We start from the raw sequence: 20,974 nt of genomic DNA, 5'->3' as shown, positions 1-20,974 counted from the left end.
GAGTTAAATCTGCCCTGTGAGTATTGATACCATTTTTCAGCTTTTAACTCTGGAGTGGACCTGGCCATTGAGAATAGGAGACCATCCCATGAAGGTGACATCAGTTCTAAGCTGATTCCTAACCCAGGTAGGAGGTAGGAGAGTAAAGGGTAGTGAGGAAGGATGGAGAGCCCAGAGGGAAGAACCATGCCCAGTCTGCACATCCTCCATCCTCTGCTCGCCACGATGGTGCTTAGCATGGCGCCACTTTCTAGATACAGGTTCAGTAAATATTAATTTCATCCTGCTAGGGAGATGATCTTTTTCCTTGAAATAAACACTGGGAAGTTCATGAAGTTAATGGATAATTAAAGAAGTGTGCTGGGGTGAATACCTTCAGGAAATGTGTCATGCTGTCCTTCATAGGAACAAGACAGGTAAATATGGCCTTTTAGGTTAATTTGCTATTTGAATTTAAAAAAACAAAACAAAACAAAACAAAAAAAAACCCAACTCACCTGTTTTCCCTGATATAGGGGAAAGAACTTAAAGGGCATGGATTTTGCAAAATGCACTTCTCACCGAAATGTCAACCTTTTCAATTCTTTTGTGATCACCTCTCCTTTTATGTCCCTGTACAATGCCATTATACGTGAGTGATTTCTAAACTTTAACCTTCTATCTGGGTGTCATTGAAGCGCTGTATAAAAAGAGCTGAAGCAGCTGGCCTCCACAGAATTAGAATATATAAGACAGATCAGAAGGCTAGTTCTAATGATGTCAGAATTCAAGTGCCATCGTGGAATCCGTGGCTATCAGGAACATCCTATTCATTTCAAAGTTCTGAAATGTTCCTAACATGAGCTAGGTGCACATTTTACAAAGGAAACAACTTAAAAATTAGTCTCAAAACAATTCCTCTAATCACATGCAGTTTTTCTTAGTGGAAGCCAAGGAGGCTTTCCTAAGTGGACTGGCAATTCCAGGAGTCTTTGCATTCTGTCTCTGTGCTGCAAGACAGGAAATCACGGCCTCCTCACTGCATGTTTTCCTCTCTGGTATTCCTTTCAAGTGGTTTCTACCCCCCACTTAGACACTTCCAGTGACAAAATCATCAAGCTGATTTGTCAAGAATGGGCTCTCTCACTTTCAGAAAAGTTTCCTTCTAATTATAAAGCCAATAGACTTTTATGTTTCACCTAGTGTTTTGCTCCGTAGATTTTGTTACATAAATATAATCCCTATTTAAAGGTGATGTGGTTCAATGCCAGGTTCCTCCATCTAGAGTCAGCTTTAGCTCCACGTACTTATTCTACATCTCACTGAAGTACCATTCATTGGTACACTGAACTCTTTATAACACTATTTATTTTCCTAAAAGAGTCTATAAAAGCAGATAGTATTTTTTCTTTTTCTTTTATTTTATAATACTATTCAGCTCTGCATAACAGCCACAGATTCCCTTGTTCTCCCCCTTCCTAACCCCCTCCCCTTACCCACAGCCCACCCCTCATTCCCGCCACCTCCAGAGCAAGGCCTCCCCTAAGGACTGAGATCGACCTGATAGACTCAGTCCAGGCAGGTCCAGTCCCCTCCTCCCAGATTGAGCCAAGCATCCCTGTATAAGTCCCAGGTTTCAAACAGCCAACTCATGCAACGAGCCCAGGACCTGGTACCACTGCCTAGATGCCTCCCAAACAGATCAAGCCAATTGACTGTCTCACCCATTCAGAGGGCCTGATCCAGTTGGGGGCCCCTCAGCCTTTGGTTCATAGTTCATGTGTTTCCATTCGTTTGGCTATTTGTCCCTGTGCTTTATCCAATCTTGGTTTCAACAATTCTCGCTCATATAAACCCTCCTCTTTCTCGCTAATTAGACTCCCAGCGCTCCACCCGGGGGCCTAGCTGTGGATGTCTGCATCCAGATTCCTCAGTCCTTGGATGGGGTTTCTGGCACAACTATTAGGGTGTTTGGCCATCCCATCACCAGAGTAGGTCAGTCCCGGCTGTCTCTCGGCCATTGCCAGCAGTCTTTTGTGGGGGTATCTTTGTGGATTTCTGTGGGTCTCTTTAGCACTTTGTTTCTTCCTTTTCTCATGTGGTCTTCATTTACCATGGTCTCCTATTCCTTGTTCTCCCTCTCTGTTCTTGATCCAGGTGGGATCTCCTGTTCTCTTTCCCTTGACCCTCGCCGTTCATTGCTCCCACTCATGTCCAGGCTGTTCATGTAGATCTCATCCATTTCTCCATCATTGGGTGATCCCCGTGTCTTTCTCGGGGTCCTGTTTTACAGGTAGCCTCACTGGTGATGTGAGTAGCAGACCAACAGTCCAATTAAGAAGTGGGCTATAGAACTAAACAGAGAATTCTCAACAGAGGAAACTCAAATGGCTGAAAGACATTTAAGGAATTGCTCAACATCCCTAATCATCAGGGAAATGCAAATCAAAACAACTCTGAGATACCACCTTATGCCTGTCAGAATGGCTAAGATCAAAAACACTGAGGACACTTTATGCTGGAGAGGATGTGGAACTCAGGGAACTCTCCTCCACTGCTGGTGGGAATGCAAGCTTGTACAACCACTTTGGAAATCAATATGGCGCTTTCTTAGAAAATTGGGAATCAATCTCCCCAAGATCCAGCTATACCACTCTTGGCATATACCCAAGAAATGCTCAATCATACCACAAGAGCACTTGCTCAGCTATGTTCATATCAGCATTGTTTGTAATAGCCAAAACCTGGAAACAACCTAGATGCCCTTCAACTGAAGAATGGATAAATAAATTGTGGCACATATACACAATGGAATACTACTCAGCAGAGAAAAACAATGACATCATGAGGTTTGCAGGCAAACAGATAGTATTTTTTTCTAAATCTTACTGTGGAAAAACCAAGTCTTGGTAACAGTCAAAGTGATGGTGATGATAATAAAAACGATAATGATGTGCCAGACACTCTGTGAACACATTGTCAGAATTTAATCAGTTTGCCTACCGATTACCTACTTAGTATCTGTATTAGTCACTTTTCTCATTGCCATGACAAAATACCCTGACCAAAGTAATTTATGGAGGATATGGCATGTCCATCATGGCAGGGGATATGAAAGGTATTGATGTCCGTCATGGTGGGGGAGTCATGGTGCCAGGAGTGTGAGACAGCTGGTCACATCGCATCTGCAGTCAGGAAGCAGATGAATGCGAGCGATCAGCACACTGTCCTTTTATCCAGCTCAGGACCCCAGCCCATGGGCTAATGCCACCCATGGTTAAGATGGGTTTTTCCCACCTCAACTACCTAAGCTAGATAATTCCCCACAGGAATCTTAGAGACTTGTCTCCTAGGTGATTCTAGATCTCTAGGTCTGGTCAAAGTGACAGGGATATTAACCAGCACAGTAGCCGAAGAAGCTTTTTGTTCAAACTCAGGTTAGGTACCAAAGGGCCTCTGGAGCTGACTTCATTTCATGTTAAGTGGGGGTAATGTCTTCCTTATAATCTCTTCCTCTAGGATTCAAAAAGTAGCCAGGGAACATATTTAGCATCCTTGCTTGATAGGCACTTCTTCTGTTTGTCATTTATTTGTCTTTGGTGTCTTTTAGAGGTGGGCCTTCTGTTTCTACTGTGCCCACTGCTCTTTTTGCAGGAAACTAATTAATTTTAGAGGACTCTTTCTCTTCTTCAGTTTTCTCTTCTCCAGGATAACCTCCCTCCCTTTTTTCACTCATTTAGTCATCCAACAAACACTTTGTGCTTCTTGCCCTTGTCCTATTGGGGTTTTTATTCTTTAAGGTGAACAGATACTAAACAAATAGCTAAGTAAACCATGTGCTACATTAGAAGGTCAGAGGCTTGCCTGGGAATGATCAAAGTAACAGGAATTGGGATTTTGGTTGCGGGGTAGATTGTGGTGCTTTTGGAGCCATCTATTTCTACTCACCTCCATAGATGGGAGAATACAAGTTAAAACAAATTCCACCCGAATCCATCTTGAGGAGCTAGTGAGTTTATTAGGGTTACTCGTGGGAGCATGGTGAGGGGTCACTCATGGGATAATAGTGAGGGGTCACAGGAGCATGGTGAAGGGTCACTCACAGGAACATGATGAGGGGTCACTCACAGGAGCATGGTGAGGGGTCACTCACAGGAACATGGTGAGGGGTCACTCACAGGAACATGGTGAGGGGTCACTCACAGGAGCATGGTGAGGGGTCACTCACAGGAACATGGTGAGGGGTCACTCACAGGAACATGGTGAGGGGTCACTCTCAAGAGAATGGTGAAGGGTTACTCACAGGAGCATGGTGAGACATTACTCACAGGAACATAGTGAGACATTACTCCCAGGAGCACTGGCGAGGTGTCACTACAGGATCATGGCTGGCTGGGGGAGCTCTATCACTGTAAAACCCACCCCAGCATGGGTGACCATTCTGAAAGCTGCATCCCTGGGATCCCCCATACGATTTGCAGAGAGCATTATGAAGTCTTCTCTCCTAGCAGCTGTGTGCTTCCTAGATAACCCAGGGATGGGTTTCATGACCTGAGTCTCAGGACTGAGTCCCTGAACTTTGTGAGTCTGTCTCTTCCTAAAGGTGGAAGGTTTCAATCCTGATGAAAGAGCCATGCAGCAGAGAGTGAGAAATCCCCTTTTCTGTGGCTGTTGCTAGGCATCACCCCTAACCTAGTGGCTCAAAGTGATAATGATCATTTATTAGCTTTCGTGGTTTCTCGGGGTTGGAAATTGAGACAAGATGTGACAGGTGAGGTTTCTGTCTGCTCCTTGATATCTGAGACCCTGGCAGAAAGTGTGACAGGAATCATCTAAAGGATACTTTACTCATGAATCTGTCCTCTGGAGTCTACACATGTGACTGGGCTTCCATGTAGCCTTTACAAAAACCACATCACCTTTGGTAACTCAACCTTGAAAGTCATACAACACCTCTTCCATTACATTATGCAGACCAAAGTAACTTCAGATTTCCTCTCAGAATCTAAGAGGAAGAAATCAGACCTTATCTTTCAACAGTTGGTGCCAGGTTGTAAGAACATATTGACAGAACCATCTTTACAAACTACTGACCTCTATGGTGGTCAGGGTAAACGTGTGGATAAAGTGACATTTCAACCAGGATTTAAAGGAGGCAAGAGAGTGAGCCACATGCTTGTCTCCCTGGGGCAGGGCTAGGAATGGGAGGTGGGAATGTACTGGGAGTGTTTGGAGACTAGTCTGGGTGACCTAATTTTAATGTTTATTGCCTAACAATCAAAGGGAACAGTGTGTAGTGGGCGAGATAGGAAACATGAGAATCTGAGGCGGTGAGAGGGTCTTGGGTCTAGTTTAAGTTATAGGGTATAAAATTTGCAGTGGATAGTTGTGTTGTGTGAGACAAGGTCTGGGTGCCTGAGGAGCGGGGCTGTTTTATTCTGAAACAAGGAGGGATGAGTGACTAAGAGCCGCGCAGAAGGTGATGAGCCCTTTAGTCTTAGGGGTGGCAAGTTAGTGATGCTTATTACTCAAGTGGGAGTGCTGAAGAGGCGTTTGGATAAATAAATAGGAGCTTGGGGCTAAGCTGGACAGAACACTCAAAGAGTCACAGGCTGAGGATGTGATCTCCAAAGCCAACATCAGTGATCGCACAGAAATAGGGACTGAGCCCTGTGACCCCTATGAAAAGGACACTGGAAGAGAATGTGCAGCACGAATCTTAAAAGGTCTTATTAATAAAAACAAACCCAGGAGCCAGGTATTGGGGGGTGATCGTTGAAAGATCAGAGAAGCAGAACAAGCCACATCCAACCTCACCTTGCCAATTCTTCAGCTGATCCTATTTCCTTAGACTGAAAGCCTCTGAATCCTCATCTGAATGGATCTCAGCTGAACTGCTGCTCAAAAGCCTAAAAGCTTAAAAAAGACTTCTAGTTCCTGGTCCTCATGCCTCATATACCTTTCTGCTTCCTGCCATCTCTTCCTGGGATTAAAGGCATGTGCCACCATGCCTGGCTGTTTCCAGTATAGCTTTGAACTCACAGAGATCCAGATGGATCTCTGCCTCCCAAGTGATAGGATTAAAGGTGTGTGTGCCACCATTTTCTGGCCTCTATGTCTATCTAGATGACTGTTCTGTTCTCTGACCTCAGATAAGTTTATTAGGGTGCACAATATATTGGGGGACACAATATCACCACAAGATTGGGGGTGTTCTGGAAGCTTGGGGGCAAGGAGGAAGGATGCATGCATTCTTAGCTCTGACAGGTCCAGGTAGGGGCTGAGAGCATGGCAGCCATCATGCGGTTATGGGTAACTATCTGAGCAGTTTCAGAGGGTTGGGGACAGATGCCTAACAAATGAGCTTGCAGAGAATGCAAGGAGGGGGCTTGGATGAGGGGTTGACAGGTGGCACTTGCTGGGAATTTGGCTCAAATGAGTGAGCACAACACCACAGCTAGCTGCGGAAGGGTCACGTGGGCTTTAGTTTTCTAAAAGAGACAAAGAGCCGAGTTCTTGTGTGCTGTATGGGTGGATCTAGTAGAGAGTAGAGGTGGGACACGGGCAGGGACACCTGTGTGTCACCCTCGCGTGGCCTTTAGCTGCAAGGAAGCCTGCCTCTCTAACTCGTGGGTCACATGAGATGGGCATGCATGGCAGAGACACAACCTCTTCTAAGCTGTTCCTTGGCACCAGCCCTGTCCCAGGTGATGGTGGCCAGTGGGTGGCCACAGCCATAGCCAGTCTTTTCTCCATTCTGAAAAGAATTCTTGACATAAGGGAGTAAACACCACCTTTCAATGCCTCCCATACACACACACACACACACACACACACACACACACACACACACACACACGAAGAATTAAAGGCCAGCCAGGTCTATATAGTAAGACTGTCTTCTCTCCCTGCCCCCATCAAAAACCACACATATGCCTATATATTTATAGAGGAAGAAAACATGGTGCAATACACTAAGAATTAATTTAGAAATGAGTCTAATAGGGTGTGTGCAATGCCTTTGTCTCACACCATGCTTGCCTTCTATCTTTTCTATAGCAGGATTATCACATCCTAAGGGTTACAGTGCACTTGACTGACGGAAGATGTGGTATGAGCAGCCAGTGTTGTTAATGATGCTGGCAACCACACCCTTCCAGTTGTCCCCATCTGTACCCTTCTGTGCCACTTTGTTACCTTGACCCCTTGTATTCGCCCATACATAGCACCTTGTACTTAAAGACTGCCCTACACAAGAGTCCATTATCCAGCCGAGGAGACAGTAGTCTCGTGCCCTGCACCTCACTGTAGTGGATATTTCTGGCTCTCCATTTCTCACACCAATATGCTTTCTGTCTCTCCAGTGTGCTGGGGGTCAGATTTTGCTTCCACAGTCAGAGCATGCCCCGATTGGTCACTACCAGGTTCTCTGTCAGACTGGCTTGGGCTTTACAAGGTGTAAAAGTTATATGGTTTTTCACAGTTGGGCTTACACCAGAAAAATTGGGGGCCCGGGGTTGATTAATGAAATAGGTGCTGCGTATCCTCCAAAGATGGCCGGTTTCATTCATGCTCAGACTGAGTGTTGGGGAGAACAAACAGGTCTTTGTAACTTGTGATCTTGGAGCCGTGTGATCTTATAGCTCCTTCCTCCTGTCTTGATGATTACACAGCTTATTAATTCAGTTCCCCATGCTGTAGCAAAGGGCTACAGGGCACCAAGAATGGAGACAGAAGGGATCATTAAAGGGGACCTTTAAGAGAAAGGGGAGAAGTAGGCAGCCCAATGCCTCCGACTGCAGCATCATCTCCTCTTATTGTCCCTGTGCAGAGCTGCCCAGAAGTTAAATCTGTCCTCCAAGAAGAAGAAACACCGGCCTTCAACTCCATCTGCTGCAGAGGCTCCCCTCTTTGCTACCAGCTTCAGTGGGATCCTGCAGACCTCGCCTCCCCCAGCCCCACCCTGTCTTCTGAGGGCTGTCAACAAGGTGAAGGACACTCCTGGCATGGGCAAGGTAGGTGCCAGCGGCTGCCTTTGCCATCGGTTCTGTGTGTGGGGCTCGGGGCAGGCTGGGAAAGAAGAGAGGAACTGCGAGCTCTCCTTAGCTAAAATGAGGAGGTACCAGGGATGAAAAGAGACACAATGAAGTCGGTTTGGAGGTAGCAGTGTTTGCGCTTTCTGTAAGTTTATTCATGCAGGGTCAATCCCTGATTGAAAGTAATCATAGAAAAGTCTAGAAAACAACAAAGAAGCTCAGAATAACTTTTGCTGCTGTACCTTGTTATCATTAGATCTTCCTGGTGTTCTTCTCTTACTGTGCCTGATGTTTTAATGGAAGTTCATGTGGGGAAATGACACAGATCTGTGAGGTCTGTCCATTTCTGCTGTTCACAGAGTGTCTTGGCAACTAGAGAGACCATCAAGTTTTCTTTAGCCACACAAATTGCATCGTACATTAAGTTGGGGATCTGATTTGATTTGGGTCGGGAGGGAAACAGCTTTGCATTGTTGAGCCATTTCAAAAACAGAGCGACACGAAAGCCAGGAGCAGAGCCACAGGGGACCAAGACCAAGACACTCCTTAATTTCCCCCAAAAAAAGGCTCTTTTAAGTCTTTCTCCCCTTCAAAGAAGTGGTGACTTCTGCTTCTGAACCAGACCACCGGTGTGAGTTCTGGGGAGTGTTTCAGCCTTGAAATTCCAGCCAAGAAATGCAGTTTGGAGTTGTCACAAGGACTTAGAAAGATACAAGGGAAGTCTGTTACAAGATACTGCCAGGCCACATGTATGATAACTTTATTTCTGAATGTCAGCTCTTTACTCTTTCTCTCCCAAGATAAACATCTGAGTGAAGTAGTTTACAACTTAATCTTCAGTGGGAAAATAAGCTGGAACTTTCAAAAAAAAAATGGAGCTGGAGAGATACAGTGATTTTCTTCATTATTTCCTTCAGAGTACAGATGTACACAGAACGTGGGACCTCACCTTGGCCTTGGGTGTTGTTTCAGAAACTAGCTGGTCATGCTAAGAAAGCTCAGCTACACTGTGGAGACCATGATTTTACTAATTCTGTTCCTTTTGACACCAAAATTTGATTGTGCCCCAATTTATGGTCTCCAGATGACCATGGTCCTTGCAGAATGACCCTGCATCCTGTGCCCAACCTCCCTCATTTTCTGCTTCCTGTTTCTCCTCTTTCCAGTGTGTACCCCCAGTACCACCATCCCACTGAGAAGCTCTTACTTCATGATGCTCTTCCCCAAAGCAAAACTGATTTTAAAATGAGATTAGATAGAGCAATGGACATTATATTAGAAAGCATCCAGTTTTGGAATTTTTCATGGTGTTTCTTGGTAGACTAGTGTCAACTGAGAAATTTTCCAGGTCCAGAGGTAAAGACAGACTTTAGGCAACAGTTTGTGGGGGCTTCTCCATCCTTATAGCATGTGGAAGCCAGCGGAGAAGGCAGAATGCTCTAGAATGTTTCTTTCAGATTGGGCTCCGAGGACGAAAAACCACTGAGAAAGGGCTATGGTGTCTACACTGGAGGCATGGTGTCTCTGGGATGAGCTACTAAGAGCTGTGGGTCTGAGTGACCACAGGGATTTCCTTTTTTAATTGTGATAAGTGCACACAGTGTAAGGTGACCCACCACAGACATGTTTAAGTGTGCAAGAACATTTAATGTGTTGGGACTGGAATGTCAGAGATAGGCCACGGGGACAAGGTGAAAGCCTGTTGCCACCCCCTTCTTTATCTTGCTTCTAATTAACAGCCTACTCTTCCTTGACTGTGGACATTTACATGGCATCTCTTAGGAAAGGTGCCAGACGCTTGGCCGTCCCAGGGAGATCAGACATTCCACCCTGGCCCTATCTAGGATATGTACAGTAGAACCTACCAGACACGCTGCCTTCATCTCTCACTCTGGCATGACAGAGTCTATGTGGATGTTTCTTCAGGTGGGACTAGGCCTAAGCCTTCAGTCTAAGGACTCCTGTGCCCTTTGTCCACATCCCTAAAGTACTCCCTGTAATTCCAAGATCCAAGACAGGGCACTAATTCTGGGCCCAAAGCGGTAGAGAGCATTCTTGTAGTCAGCAGTGACCAAGCACTGTCGAGAAACAGTGTGGATGTTCAAGAGCATGGGGACAATCTGGATTTCACTGGATGTTCCACCTACGTGTAAGGGTGTCCAGTGTGCATCATCCCTGGTAGTATAGTTAGCAAATCATATATTTAGCATTTGATATTAAAGATATTATCCATCTCGTCCATTTGCAATTCAGAAATGCAACCCAAGACCTGAGTTTGCCATGGAAATGTCGTGGGCCTCAGCCTGTGAGTCATGAGAGAGACGGTGTGGCTGCTGTCTGATCGGTGGCCACACGTCACCTGAGCCCTCCCTCCTCTTGTGCTGACTCCTGGGGAACAGTGACAGGAAGGAAGTGACAGTTGGAGGGACCATGTCCTCTGAGAGGTAGTGCTAGTAATATACCTGATGTTAAAACCACAGAGAGGCTCTCTTCCCAGATAACCCTTTACATTTTAATATCTCAAAGAAATACAGTTGAGTTTAATATAGAGCGTAAATAATTGATGCTACTTATATGTTTAAAGTAAATGGTCTTGGTTGAATTGCCTAAAACCACTTCGTATTCTAAGCCTTAACCTTCAGCCTTTGGGATGCCATAGTAGGATCTTCAGCTCTCAGAACAGCTCCTGGCACATAGCAAGTGTTTTCTGTGCACCTACTGTGTGGGTCCGGTGCCTCAGGAATGGGCAGAAAGGAGTGGCTGTCCTCATAGCACTTAACACCTTGTGCCTTCTTCCAGGCAATCCAAGAATGGCACTGACTCAAGCCAATAGGGAGGACCCTGCCTCGAGGGGAAGTCAAAGTTACTCACTTAACACGACTGAATGTACACAGGACTAACTACCATTAACCGACTTTGTAAAGACATTCTTAATGGTCAGATACAAGTGATTAGTGGATCAAAGCAGCTTAGCCTCCATTTATATTTCATTGATTTGGCTTATATGTAAATGATACTTGTAATCTGTTTGAAAATGGTTTCTTGTCTCATAAGTCAGTTAACGCTCTCCGTGAAAATCTGTTTGCACAATTAATTAGCAGGCGTGTTTAAGGTTCATTTGTTAGTATGTCACGGTGTAATGTCAGAGCTCTTCATGTGGGGTTGCAAGGTCCCAGAGAAAAGTCGGTTATGCGTGCAACTCTTGGGTTTTCTGGCTCTGTAGACACATTTAAGGACAAGGACAGCAATGGCTACTGTCCTTCTGGGTCAGTGACAGTCCACCTGGAGTTTAGTTGGTTCTTCCCACGTGACTGGCTGAAGGGAGATGAGGCATGAGGGGAAGATGAGCTTTCTTTTCCCTCACAACCCCCAAGAGTGTCTCAAAAAAGTAACAGTCTGTGGCTAATGCCTAGCATGTCCCCACCCCCTAATACATTTTTGCAAATATTGGAAACTTCCTGCAGTGAATTCCAGAAGCAAGGGAAGGGTTTGAAAGGATTACAAAGCACACATAAGGGGGAATTGTGGGAAACAGCCAGGTACAGATGGGGCTGGGGAAGCCGGGGCCTTACCCTGCTGGACTCACTCAGCAAGTGGCTGTAGAGACGTCCTGTCTTCTGGGTTCCACAGTAGGGCCACGGATGGAGACAGGGCATGGGAAAGGAAGGTAATGGCCATCTCAGCATAGGCCTTATGACAGCCTCAGCCTCCATGCACATGTCCACTCTGGATGCTGTGTCCTCCTGTGCCCACCTAGCCTAGTTTGGTAGGAGATAGACTGTATGGGGTTCACTAAGGGTGAACGCCCATTGCTACTCATGGCCACTCGGCTGTCACCCTGCAGGGCCTGTCTCACTGAGAGTCTTCCTCTCTGAGCAGTGCTACCCAAACCCTGCAATTTGGTGGAGGTGTGGAACTATGTCATTCCTAGGGCAGCAAAGGCTGGAGCCCATATTCTGTTCTCCACCATCCAAACCCAATGACTGTTTACGCTGACCTCTGATAATACCCCCCCACCCCCGACACACACACACACATATGACTTATGCCACCAGGTCCTGTGTTGTCTCTGTTTAGTTTCAACTCTAAGCTTGTCTTTGTTTTGTGTGTAAACTAACAGCATAGAGAGGAAAAAACCGCCATTGAGTGTGTTTGTTAGAACTCTGGTCCTGTGTGCATTTATTGACATCTTCAGGGCAGAGGTCCTTCAATTACTAAATCTTTGTGACACTCTATGGAAGAGACAGTTCCTGTCCAGTGGATGTTCTGATTGCAATGAGAAGATAGCTATAAGATAGAGTTAAATTAAAGGAAGACTTTCTCAAAGGTACTAATGTAGTTATGATTCATTTATTTAACAAGGAAAAATGGCAAGCGCAGCTTCGGGAAGTGATTTCAGGTCGTATCAAGGAGAAAAATCTCCTGCCTTCCAGCCTGAGAAGGTCCAGGTCATTTAAACACATGCAAATTGTCTCATTCCTCATTACCATGTCCGCCCTTCCCCCATCCTAAAGCTTTTATCAGGGAGAAGGGCAAAGATTTGAGCCCGTCTTTAAAATTCATTTCAAGTATATATGAAATGAAAAATTCAGATAGGATGGAAAATTCTGGCTCCCAGCAGTCACTCACCGTCACTACTCCATCTTAAGTACGAATGACAGGAAAAGTGTATCGCTCCTATTTTTGGTGTACTGTGAGGAAAAAGAAGAGGTAGCTTGGCTGCATCAATAATGCACATTCATCACTATGGCTCTCCTGATAGCTTTGTAAATTAAATTGTTAGCTCTTCCGGGAAATAAACCCAAGTGACCTTCCACTCCCTAGCTGCGATTATGCTCTTCCATGTGAAGTTGATTTTGGTTGCTTCAGCTGGATACACAGAGTTATGATTGGCTGGGTGGGTTTTTTCCCCTCATTCTCTCTACCTCTATTTGTTTGACCCTTTCTCCAGCCCACCTCCGGAGGAAGGAGATGTGGAAAAGTTGTTCTGACCCTTTAACCTTTGCAGGATTTTTTTTCTGACGTGGATGTGGGCTTCCATCCATCCACCTAGGCTGCGCCGACCTCTGGGCTGCACAGGTGCGGTGTCCCTGAGCCCTGGTAGAAGCCCAGAGCCCAGGAACTCTCTTTCGGGGAACACAGAAGACCCAAGCCCTAGGATCTTTTCTCTAGAGTGGCCATGCTACTCTTACGTCCCAGCGTTCCTCATTCTTGCGAAGGGGAGGAGACCTCTTAGGGGGATGCTCTCCCTTAAAGGCCACTAGAGAGAAAAAGCAGAACGTCATGTGTGAAGTAAGTGTGGGGTGGGTTGTATTCTTTCTCAGTAATGCACTGCCTTTAATTCTGCTGGGGGGGTGTTGAATGGTGTCATTTTCTGTATCTCTTTATTGGCTGGGCTAGAAGGGGTAGGCAGCACCTTCCCATTGAGTTCTAATAGACAGACGTATCTACAGATGAAGACCTTACTTTCTGGTCTCAGAAGCCCAGGGCTGCTGAGGAGGAGTGTCTCAGTACGCTGTCGTCGTCTCTCCCAGCCTTCCTTCTGTAGCTGTCCTGATGCGTGAAGGGGAAGAGAATCCTACAGCCAGTTTCTTCATGGAGATTCACTCCACTTTCTGTACAGCTGTTCAGGCAAGGAAACTGGGTCTTCTGAAAAGTCCCAGGCATAGGAAGACCTCCAGGCATTCATCCTTCCCAAGAGATGAGTGTGGGCGAGCCAGAATTCGGATTCTGTGTTTCCAGTGAAAGCTTTTTTACGGCTTCCTTCGGGAAGTTGTAAGCTTCTTGGGAGACAAACTGCATTGAAAGGCTCTACATAATTCCCTTTAGTGCTGTGAAGTCCTGGGTGGATGCTGAGCACTATGGGGGTCCACCCTAAAGGGGAGCTGAGGGGATGCTGCAGAAACGCTGAGAACTTGGCAATGAAAATGCTGTGTCCCTGGCCATGCCCACTTCTTTGGCATGCGTTGTCCTGGAGGAGTTAGGTCAGAAAGGCTGGTACCCCATCAAATAACACACACTGTTCACATTCATACTCTTCATAAAAGCCGCTTCTCTGATCCTGTACATTTATATAGTGTATAAGGAAACTAAAACACAGGAAGGGGAAGCGATCTGAGTACTCGTCTGTGGGGAGAAGACTCGGGTTGACGCTTCAGAATGAAAACTGTAAATCAGAGTTTGAATTCCAAGGAAGACTATCTTCATCTGCTTCCCCCATGCTGTTACTTTTCACCTCAGATCTAACTCTGTGTGTGTGTGTGAGGAGGATTTTGTAAATGGACTTTTGAAAAACTAGCCGCTTTTCCTGTTACTGGGGATGCTCACGGAGCTTCTTGGAATACCTGTAATTCCCAATTAGCACTGTGGCTTGTGGAATAAAAACATGAGACAACATGAGGAATTCTCTCTGGAATAAATGTCACTGCTTCAATTAACCAAAGGGCACTATAAGATGGATTATAAAGCCAGGACGGGAATTTTTATCAGTCTTGGTCCAAAACCCACCTTTTATCAACCTGAGGACAATTAGACAGTCACTGATGTCAAGAGAATAGCAGTTCTGTTTGGAGCTCACATTTCCAGTGTCTTATTTTCCAACATTTTTCCCTCACTGGTGGCTGAAGTTAATCATCGTTTGCTATAATTACCACATCCAACTGTGATTGACAGCAAGATTTTATTAAAGAAATAAGAAGTCCAACACTGCATGTGTTGGCAGGTTGCTCTTGGTGCCTAACCACTGGTGGACGCTGTTCTTGCCTGTTGCTGATTGGCATCAAATGGAAATATTTTCAGGCCTTCCTAATGCTTCGGTGAACTGAAATGTATCATTAGGGGTGTGAGATGGCTGGGATGCATTCTTAAAAGTAAGATACATCTTCTTCAGATTGTTAAAGAGTTGCTGAAATCAAAATCCCATCTCTGCTCAGAGCCACATTAACCCTGTGTGTGCTTCCCCGTGGCTTTGAGCCTTAGCTCTGTTCGCCAATCTGTAATGATGACTTCTAAACATGAACCGGGGTTGTATTTGGCCATCCAGATAAAGCATCTACAAGCAGTGATATTCAGGAGCATTTTGGAAATGCTAAGCACGAATTTCCATCGAAGTTGCTTTCCTGTTCCCTTGGTTATCTGTGTTCCATGCCACAACCGGCAATTCAGAAAGCAATGTTGCCATGTGGAGCTCAGGGGAATTCTCTTTACCAACACTGACTACTAGCTGGACTGGAAACACAGGCCTAGCTAATTGGGAGGGTGTTTTTGCTTTTTGTTTTGTTTTGTTGCTGGAACCAGGGATGGTCAAATCAATGTCCATTTCTTAACTGAGAGCTGGTTGTGGCTTCAGCTTTCCTTGTCCCGAGTGTGAAACGAGAGCACTGTGCTGTACAAGGACTGCTCCTGTGCCCTGAATGTGGCCGGCCCCTGGGCCATCGTGACTCATTACTGGGGCCTCACAGCGAAAGTTCACCACCACCCTGAGCAGTGCCGCCTGCGTTACATTTTGGACTCTCACCATACTTTGCAACCCCCACCCACAACTGTCACAGCAGAGCAGCGAAGGCTGTCTGTGGGTGAGGAGCAGAGGACTGAGACCTAGAAGTGAGTTTAGCTCTGCAGATAGAGGAGCTGGTACTGATGGCAGAATGGGCACCAGTGGAGGAAGTACCGTTGGGGAACTTGCATTGGTGAAGGGTCGTTTGGTCCCATGGAGATTTCGGTGTTGAAAACACTGCATCAGTGGCCATAGACAAGTTAAAATCTTGACATCTGTTTAAAGGAGCATGTTGCGAGTTGGATGGGCACCGTGTATTAGTCACCTTCCTGTTGCTGTGATAGGATAACCCGACAAAGCACAGCTTAAAGGAGAAAAGGGCTTATACGGATAATCCTTCTCAGGGACATGGAAGCAACATCAGTCAACCAAGAAACGGTAAGGAGCCAGCTGTGAACAAGAATCCCTGGGAAGGTGCCATGGTTCCTCATGGCACCAAAGACATAGAGTGAGGGTGGGAGACTGGCTGGGCAGTCAGGAAGCAGAGAGAGAGAGAGAACAGGAAGTGGAGCCAGGTTACAAACCCCCAAAGCCCACCCCCAGTGACCTACTTCCTTCAGCAAGGCTCCATCTCTTAAAGGTTCTGTAGATTTCCCAAATAATGCCACTATCAGGGGACCAAGCATTCAAAACACATGAGCTTATTGAGGTCATTTCTGACTCAAACTAAAACAGTCTATGGAAACACTTCTGGGAGAGGAGCATTTCTAGGGTCTTCGTGTCTGTCCTCAGTCCACCCTTGGCTCACATTTCTCCCATCATGCATCACAGGGCCTTCTGGGTCTCAACCCACCTGCTTCCCCAGACACGATCAGGTGTTTCATTTTCTGCGTCATCTCATTTCTCTCTCTGACTGGCCTGCTCTTTTCTGTTTTGGTCTGTGTATTACCACTATGTTTTGTTTGTATGTTTGTTTGTTTGTTCGTATGCTGCAAGGGTGTGGGTCATTTCCAGTGAGTGTTTGGGCCATCTTGACACAAACAGCCCTCACTTCAAAGGAATAAAAGAGATGGTTTATTCTGGAGCCAAGTAAGAGTGACCCAGGTCAGGAAATGTAATTTCAGGTTCCCTTAGGTACCGTGTTCCAACATGGTCACAATTCCGTGAAATTTTCATAGGAACAGAATAAAGAAAATCATGAATCAGGACACTTTTCAAATGCATTGGTGAGTACGTAAGGTAGATCAGTCACAGGGAAGCAGAGGGATCTCAGCTATAGGCCTCAGATGCTGTGTCTGTTGGTGTCCTCAGCTTTTGGCTGGTGGAGACTAGGATCTATTCCGAAGAATTCACCTAATGGTCACGGAGATATCAGGTCACATGTGAAAAAGGGCAGTGAATGGCCTTGAAGAGGACTGAAGATGCCCCAGTAATTTGGCTCCGGACTTGCAGCATTCCACCGTCTCAGCCTCACTGAAGTTCTGATCAGTCAGGCCTTTGCCGTCACACCTTCCCAGGGATTCTTGTTCACAGCTGGCTCCTTACCGTTTCTTGGTTGACTGATGTTGCTTCCGTGTCCCTGAGAAGGATTATCCGTACACCAGCTGCATGTCAGCCCTATGCTTAGCAATGCTAGGTTCTGGATGTGGTCTGTTTGCTAAAGGGTCACAGGTTAGAAACTTTGTCCCCAGTCGTCCCGTGTCGAGAGCTGATGGACTGGTGAGGAGGCGAGGCTTCCTGAGAGATAATGAGGGACATGAGCTGTCACTTCAGGAAGAGATTGATAGAGTTCTCTTGGAACCTCATTTGGGCCCTGGAAAGTGAGCTATCATTTTTTATTAAAAAGGGAAGTATGGACCTCAAATCCATCTTGAAAGGTTATACACCGGCTTCCTATTTGGCTGTATAACCTTTCCTTCTGGGCTTCCAGGAGACACCTGCCATGTTGTGGTATAGCCAGGAGTCCTCAGACTCCAGGCAGTGTTGGTGCCACCATCCTAAACCTCTAAGCCTCAAAGGAAACAAAGCTCATTTTCTTTATAAAGTGCCCAGCCTCAGATATTTTATAGCAACAGAAAGCAAACCAACAAGGGAGATAGAACTTCCAAAATTAAAATACATTAAATATAGAGCACAACAGTCACATGTGATAATTTCCTCTGCTTTTGCCTATATAAACCCACCCCCTAGCCATTCTCTACTCATGATCCACCCATCATCCACCCACCCCTTCCTCCATCCGTCTGTCTGTCTGTCCATCATTCATTCATTCATTCACTCACCCACAGTTTTGTATTTCTTATTTTCTGAGTGCCAAATTATTTTCAAGGACACTCAAATAAATTAATTTTTTTCCTGCTTCCTTACAGAGCTCAGACATTGCTATTCTAAAGAGTTAGAAAATCATCCTTTAGGTAGACAACTCAAACTAAAAATACCTATTATTGCTATCACCACTCTGCCTTACCGTGGCAGAAAAGACCGGAATTTATACAGGATAATTGGCTTCCTGGCGTGTTTTCCGCCGTGTTCCTTTTTACTGAGGACAGCATAGTATTCCTGCAGCTGCTCATCGCATTGTGGTGACAGCTGGTCACGCAGCAGTCAGGGAAGGCGTGCCTTCACTCTGTCTCTGACACTTCCATATGCCACCCGCACACGGTGTCCCGAAGTTAGTGTGTGTGAAGGAGTCCCAGTGGCATGTTTTGTTCATGCAGGAGCTTCAAAGAGCATGCAAATGTCCCTTGCTTCAGATGTAACTCCTCTGAGATGACATCACGAGGCGTAGTACTTCACAGAGGGGCGAGACTTTGAGGGGCTTCGTTCAAGGTCAGACCTAGCCCCTGGCTCTTCTTGCCTCTCATCTCCACAGCACCTGTGTGTTCTCCATTCTTCTCTCACTGACGAGGGGAAACTTCATGTATTTTGAAATTCCGGTGTTTTCTAGTCTTTCTTGAGTTTGGTTTGTTAGTAGAGGATGTCTCCAAGGGACAGGTGAGACCTTAAAGTTGTCTTGAATAGTGTGTGTCCTATGAGGTAGCGGAGGTGAGTCTGCAGAATGGAAAGTGGGACTGCATTAGTTAGAACTCTCCTTAGTTTTAAGCCACAGGAAACCTGTCTAGTCCTGTGAATGATTGGAGGGTCACTGTGGCAGTGGCAGGCCAGGAACACCTGAATTTAGGCTCTGTCTCCCATCTGTGCGTCTGTACACATTGTGACATCTTTCTTCACTCCTGACAGCTGTCCCCAACAACTGCTGGCAGTTCTGAGATACCCCACCCTGCAGCCCACCAGCAGGCTCCTGTCCTTTCTGATGCAAACCTTAGCAGTGATGTCCCAAGAGAGGGCTCAGCTCAGAGTGCATGAAGTGGGTGTCTGGCTGAAGGTGCCACCCTGGAGAAAGCTGGGTAGATATGCATGAGTCAGTCCAGGTAGGCAGTTTGCAGGAAGCATTCAAAAGCGTCAGGAACGAAAGCCCTAAACAGGTGTGAGGTCACTGTGCCTCAAACTCAGGTGAGACCCATCCTAAAGCCTGTGCCACAGTAAAGGAGAGTCATTTACCCAGCCAGTGCCAAGCATCTACTGTACACATTTGTGCATGTGGAGGTCAGAGGTCAACCTTGTGCTTCCTCAGAAACTGGCCACCCTGGCTTTTGAGACAAGGGCTCTCCCTGGCCTGGAGCTCACCCATTCCACTGGGCTGGCTGGCCTGTGAGCCCCAGGCTCCTCTCGTCTCTGCTTCTCCAGCTCTAAGGTGACAAGCTCGTGCCTCCATGGCTAGCTTTTGACACCATTGCTGGGGATCAAACTTGCATCCTAGCTTGGGTGTTACCACCCTCCCTCTACCTAAAGAAGTTTCCCACAAGTCCCTGTGGTCTCTTGCTGACCCATAATACCCCACACTGGACTTTAACAGCCTTTCTTTTACTACCTTGAATTTGTCCACATTCCCAAGAGGCTGAATGTTCTTTGACCTTAGGCATCATTAAGGGCTGCGCTGTGTCGCTGATCTCTCGCAACACATGGAAGGTGCTGAACAAACATTTACTCATTCAGACTTGGGTCCCTGGTGGCAGTACACGGAGCCACCATGTGATCGTTGTCCTGCCTGAACTCTGAACATTCCCTTGAAGTCACTTCTGTATCCCAGCTTACTTGATGAGCTACGTAATGCTCGAGAAAGACATTCGTTTGCACTGCCGTAGGGGAGACTCCCTGTACCAAATGTCGCTCATCTGAAACCTCACCCCAGCCTTGGAAAGTAATGGTAAGAGATAAAGGTTGGTGAGTGGATCTTTCCGAGCAATTTAACATTTGAGAGCAGAGAATCTCAAATCCTCTAAAGGAGGCAGAGTTCCATGCTGATGGACGCGGAACCACTCTTCCCTAAAGCGTGCTCACCGGATGGCTCCATGTGCTTCCTCTATATCTCTGCTCATAGTGCTGAGCTTAAATTTGAAGGAATTCTGCTCTTCCTGCCAAATTCTGGTTTTGTTACAAGGAGTCACAGGTTTTGATTTGTTCTTGGGTGGGTCTATATTTCCCTTCAATTGTATTTGCAACATTTTACTTCAGATAGGAAGTCTTAATTGCAATTAGACTTTCCTTTGGGGCCGACAGCCCCAAATAATGACATGGAGACATACTATTAATTATGAAAGCTCACCCTTGGCTTAGGCTTGTCCCCCTAGCTCTTATAACCTAAATCAACCCATATTTTTAATAATCTACATTCTACCACATGGCTTTTAGCTCTCTCTCATTTTGTATCTGACTCATCCCACTCTCTGATGGCATCTCTCTGGCATCTAGATCCTTCTTCTCTTCCTCTCTCCCCGAAATCCCGCCTATCTCTCCTGCCTAGCTATTGACCACTTAGCTTTTTATTACAGCCACATATTTTCACAGTGTACAAATGTCCCACAACACTTACTGCCTTATCAGATGCCACATACAGACAGGCAGACAGGCCCCTTTGTGCCTTCCACCTTTAACAATCCTCATCTGCCTCCCCAGCGTCTGTTGGCCTGAAAAAGGCTGCTTATGTCACATGTCACCTGCCATTCCTCTTCTTTGTCCCACCCGAGTGCTGTGCATGTGACCCCCACCCCCAGCCCAGCTCATGAGTTGTCCATGAAAAGGGATTTAACTATTCACCACTCTTATTTATTCCTTGGAAAACACAGGTGCACATTTAACTCAGTGTATTGAGCATCTGCTATTTACAAGGGGATTGTTCCTCCTTGGAAAGAGACCCATTTGCCCCGGGACATAGGTCCTGCCTTTAAAGACTGTCAGGAGAGGAGAGACGCTTGCTAAGCCATACGTAGATATTGCTCCCAATGACTTCTGTGAATAAGACTTTTTAGCTGTGATATTGCTTCATTTTAATTCTGCCATTCTATTTGGAGGGTTGTCTTAAAGTTTAGAGGTTGCAGGATGTTAATCTTAGGGTTCTCTGCCC

General features: G+C 46.1%; 1 protein-coding gene across 1 annotated transcript in view; it reads left to right on the top strand.

The window, feature by feature from the left end:
* Kif26b (kinesin family member 26B) overlaps nt 1-20,974 on the top strand; it is a 422,280-nt gene that overhangs the window by 303,585 nt on the left and 97,721 nt on the right. The window contains 1 exon segment of the mRNA XM_028865492.2: nt 7,811-7,994. Within this exon segment, the coding sequence (XP_028721325.1) occupies nt 7,811-7,994 (184 nt within the window).

This window comes from Peromyscus leucopus, chromosome 15 (genome assembly GCF_004664715.2).
Source record: "Peromyscus leucopus breed LL Stock chromosome 15, UCI_PerLeu_2.1, whole genome shotgun sequence".
Lineage (NCBI taxonomy): Eukaryota > Metazoa > Chordata > Mammalia > Rodentia > Cricetidae > Peromyscus > Peromyscus leucopus.
Note: the sequence above shows the minus strand (reverse complement) of the source record. Positions and strands in the feature narration are given on the sequence as shown.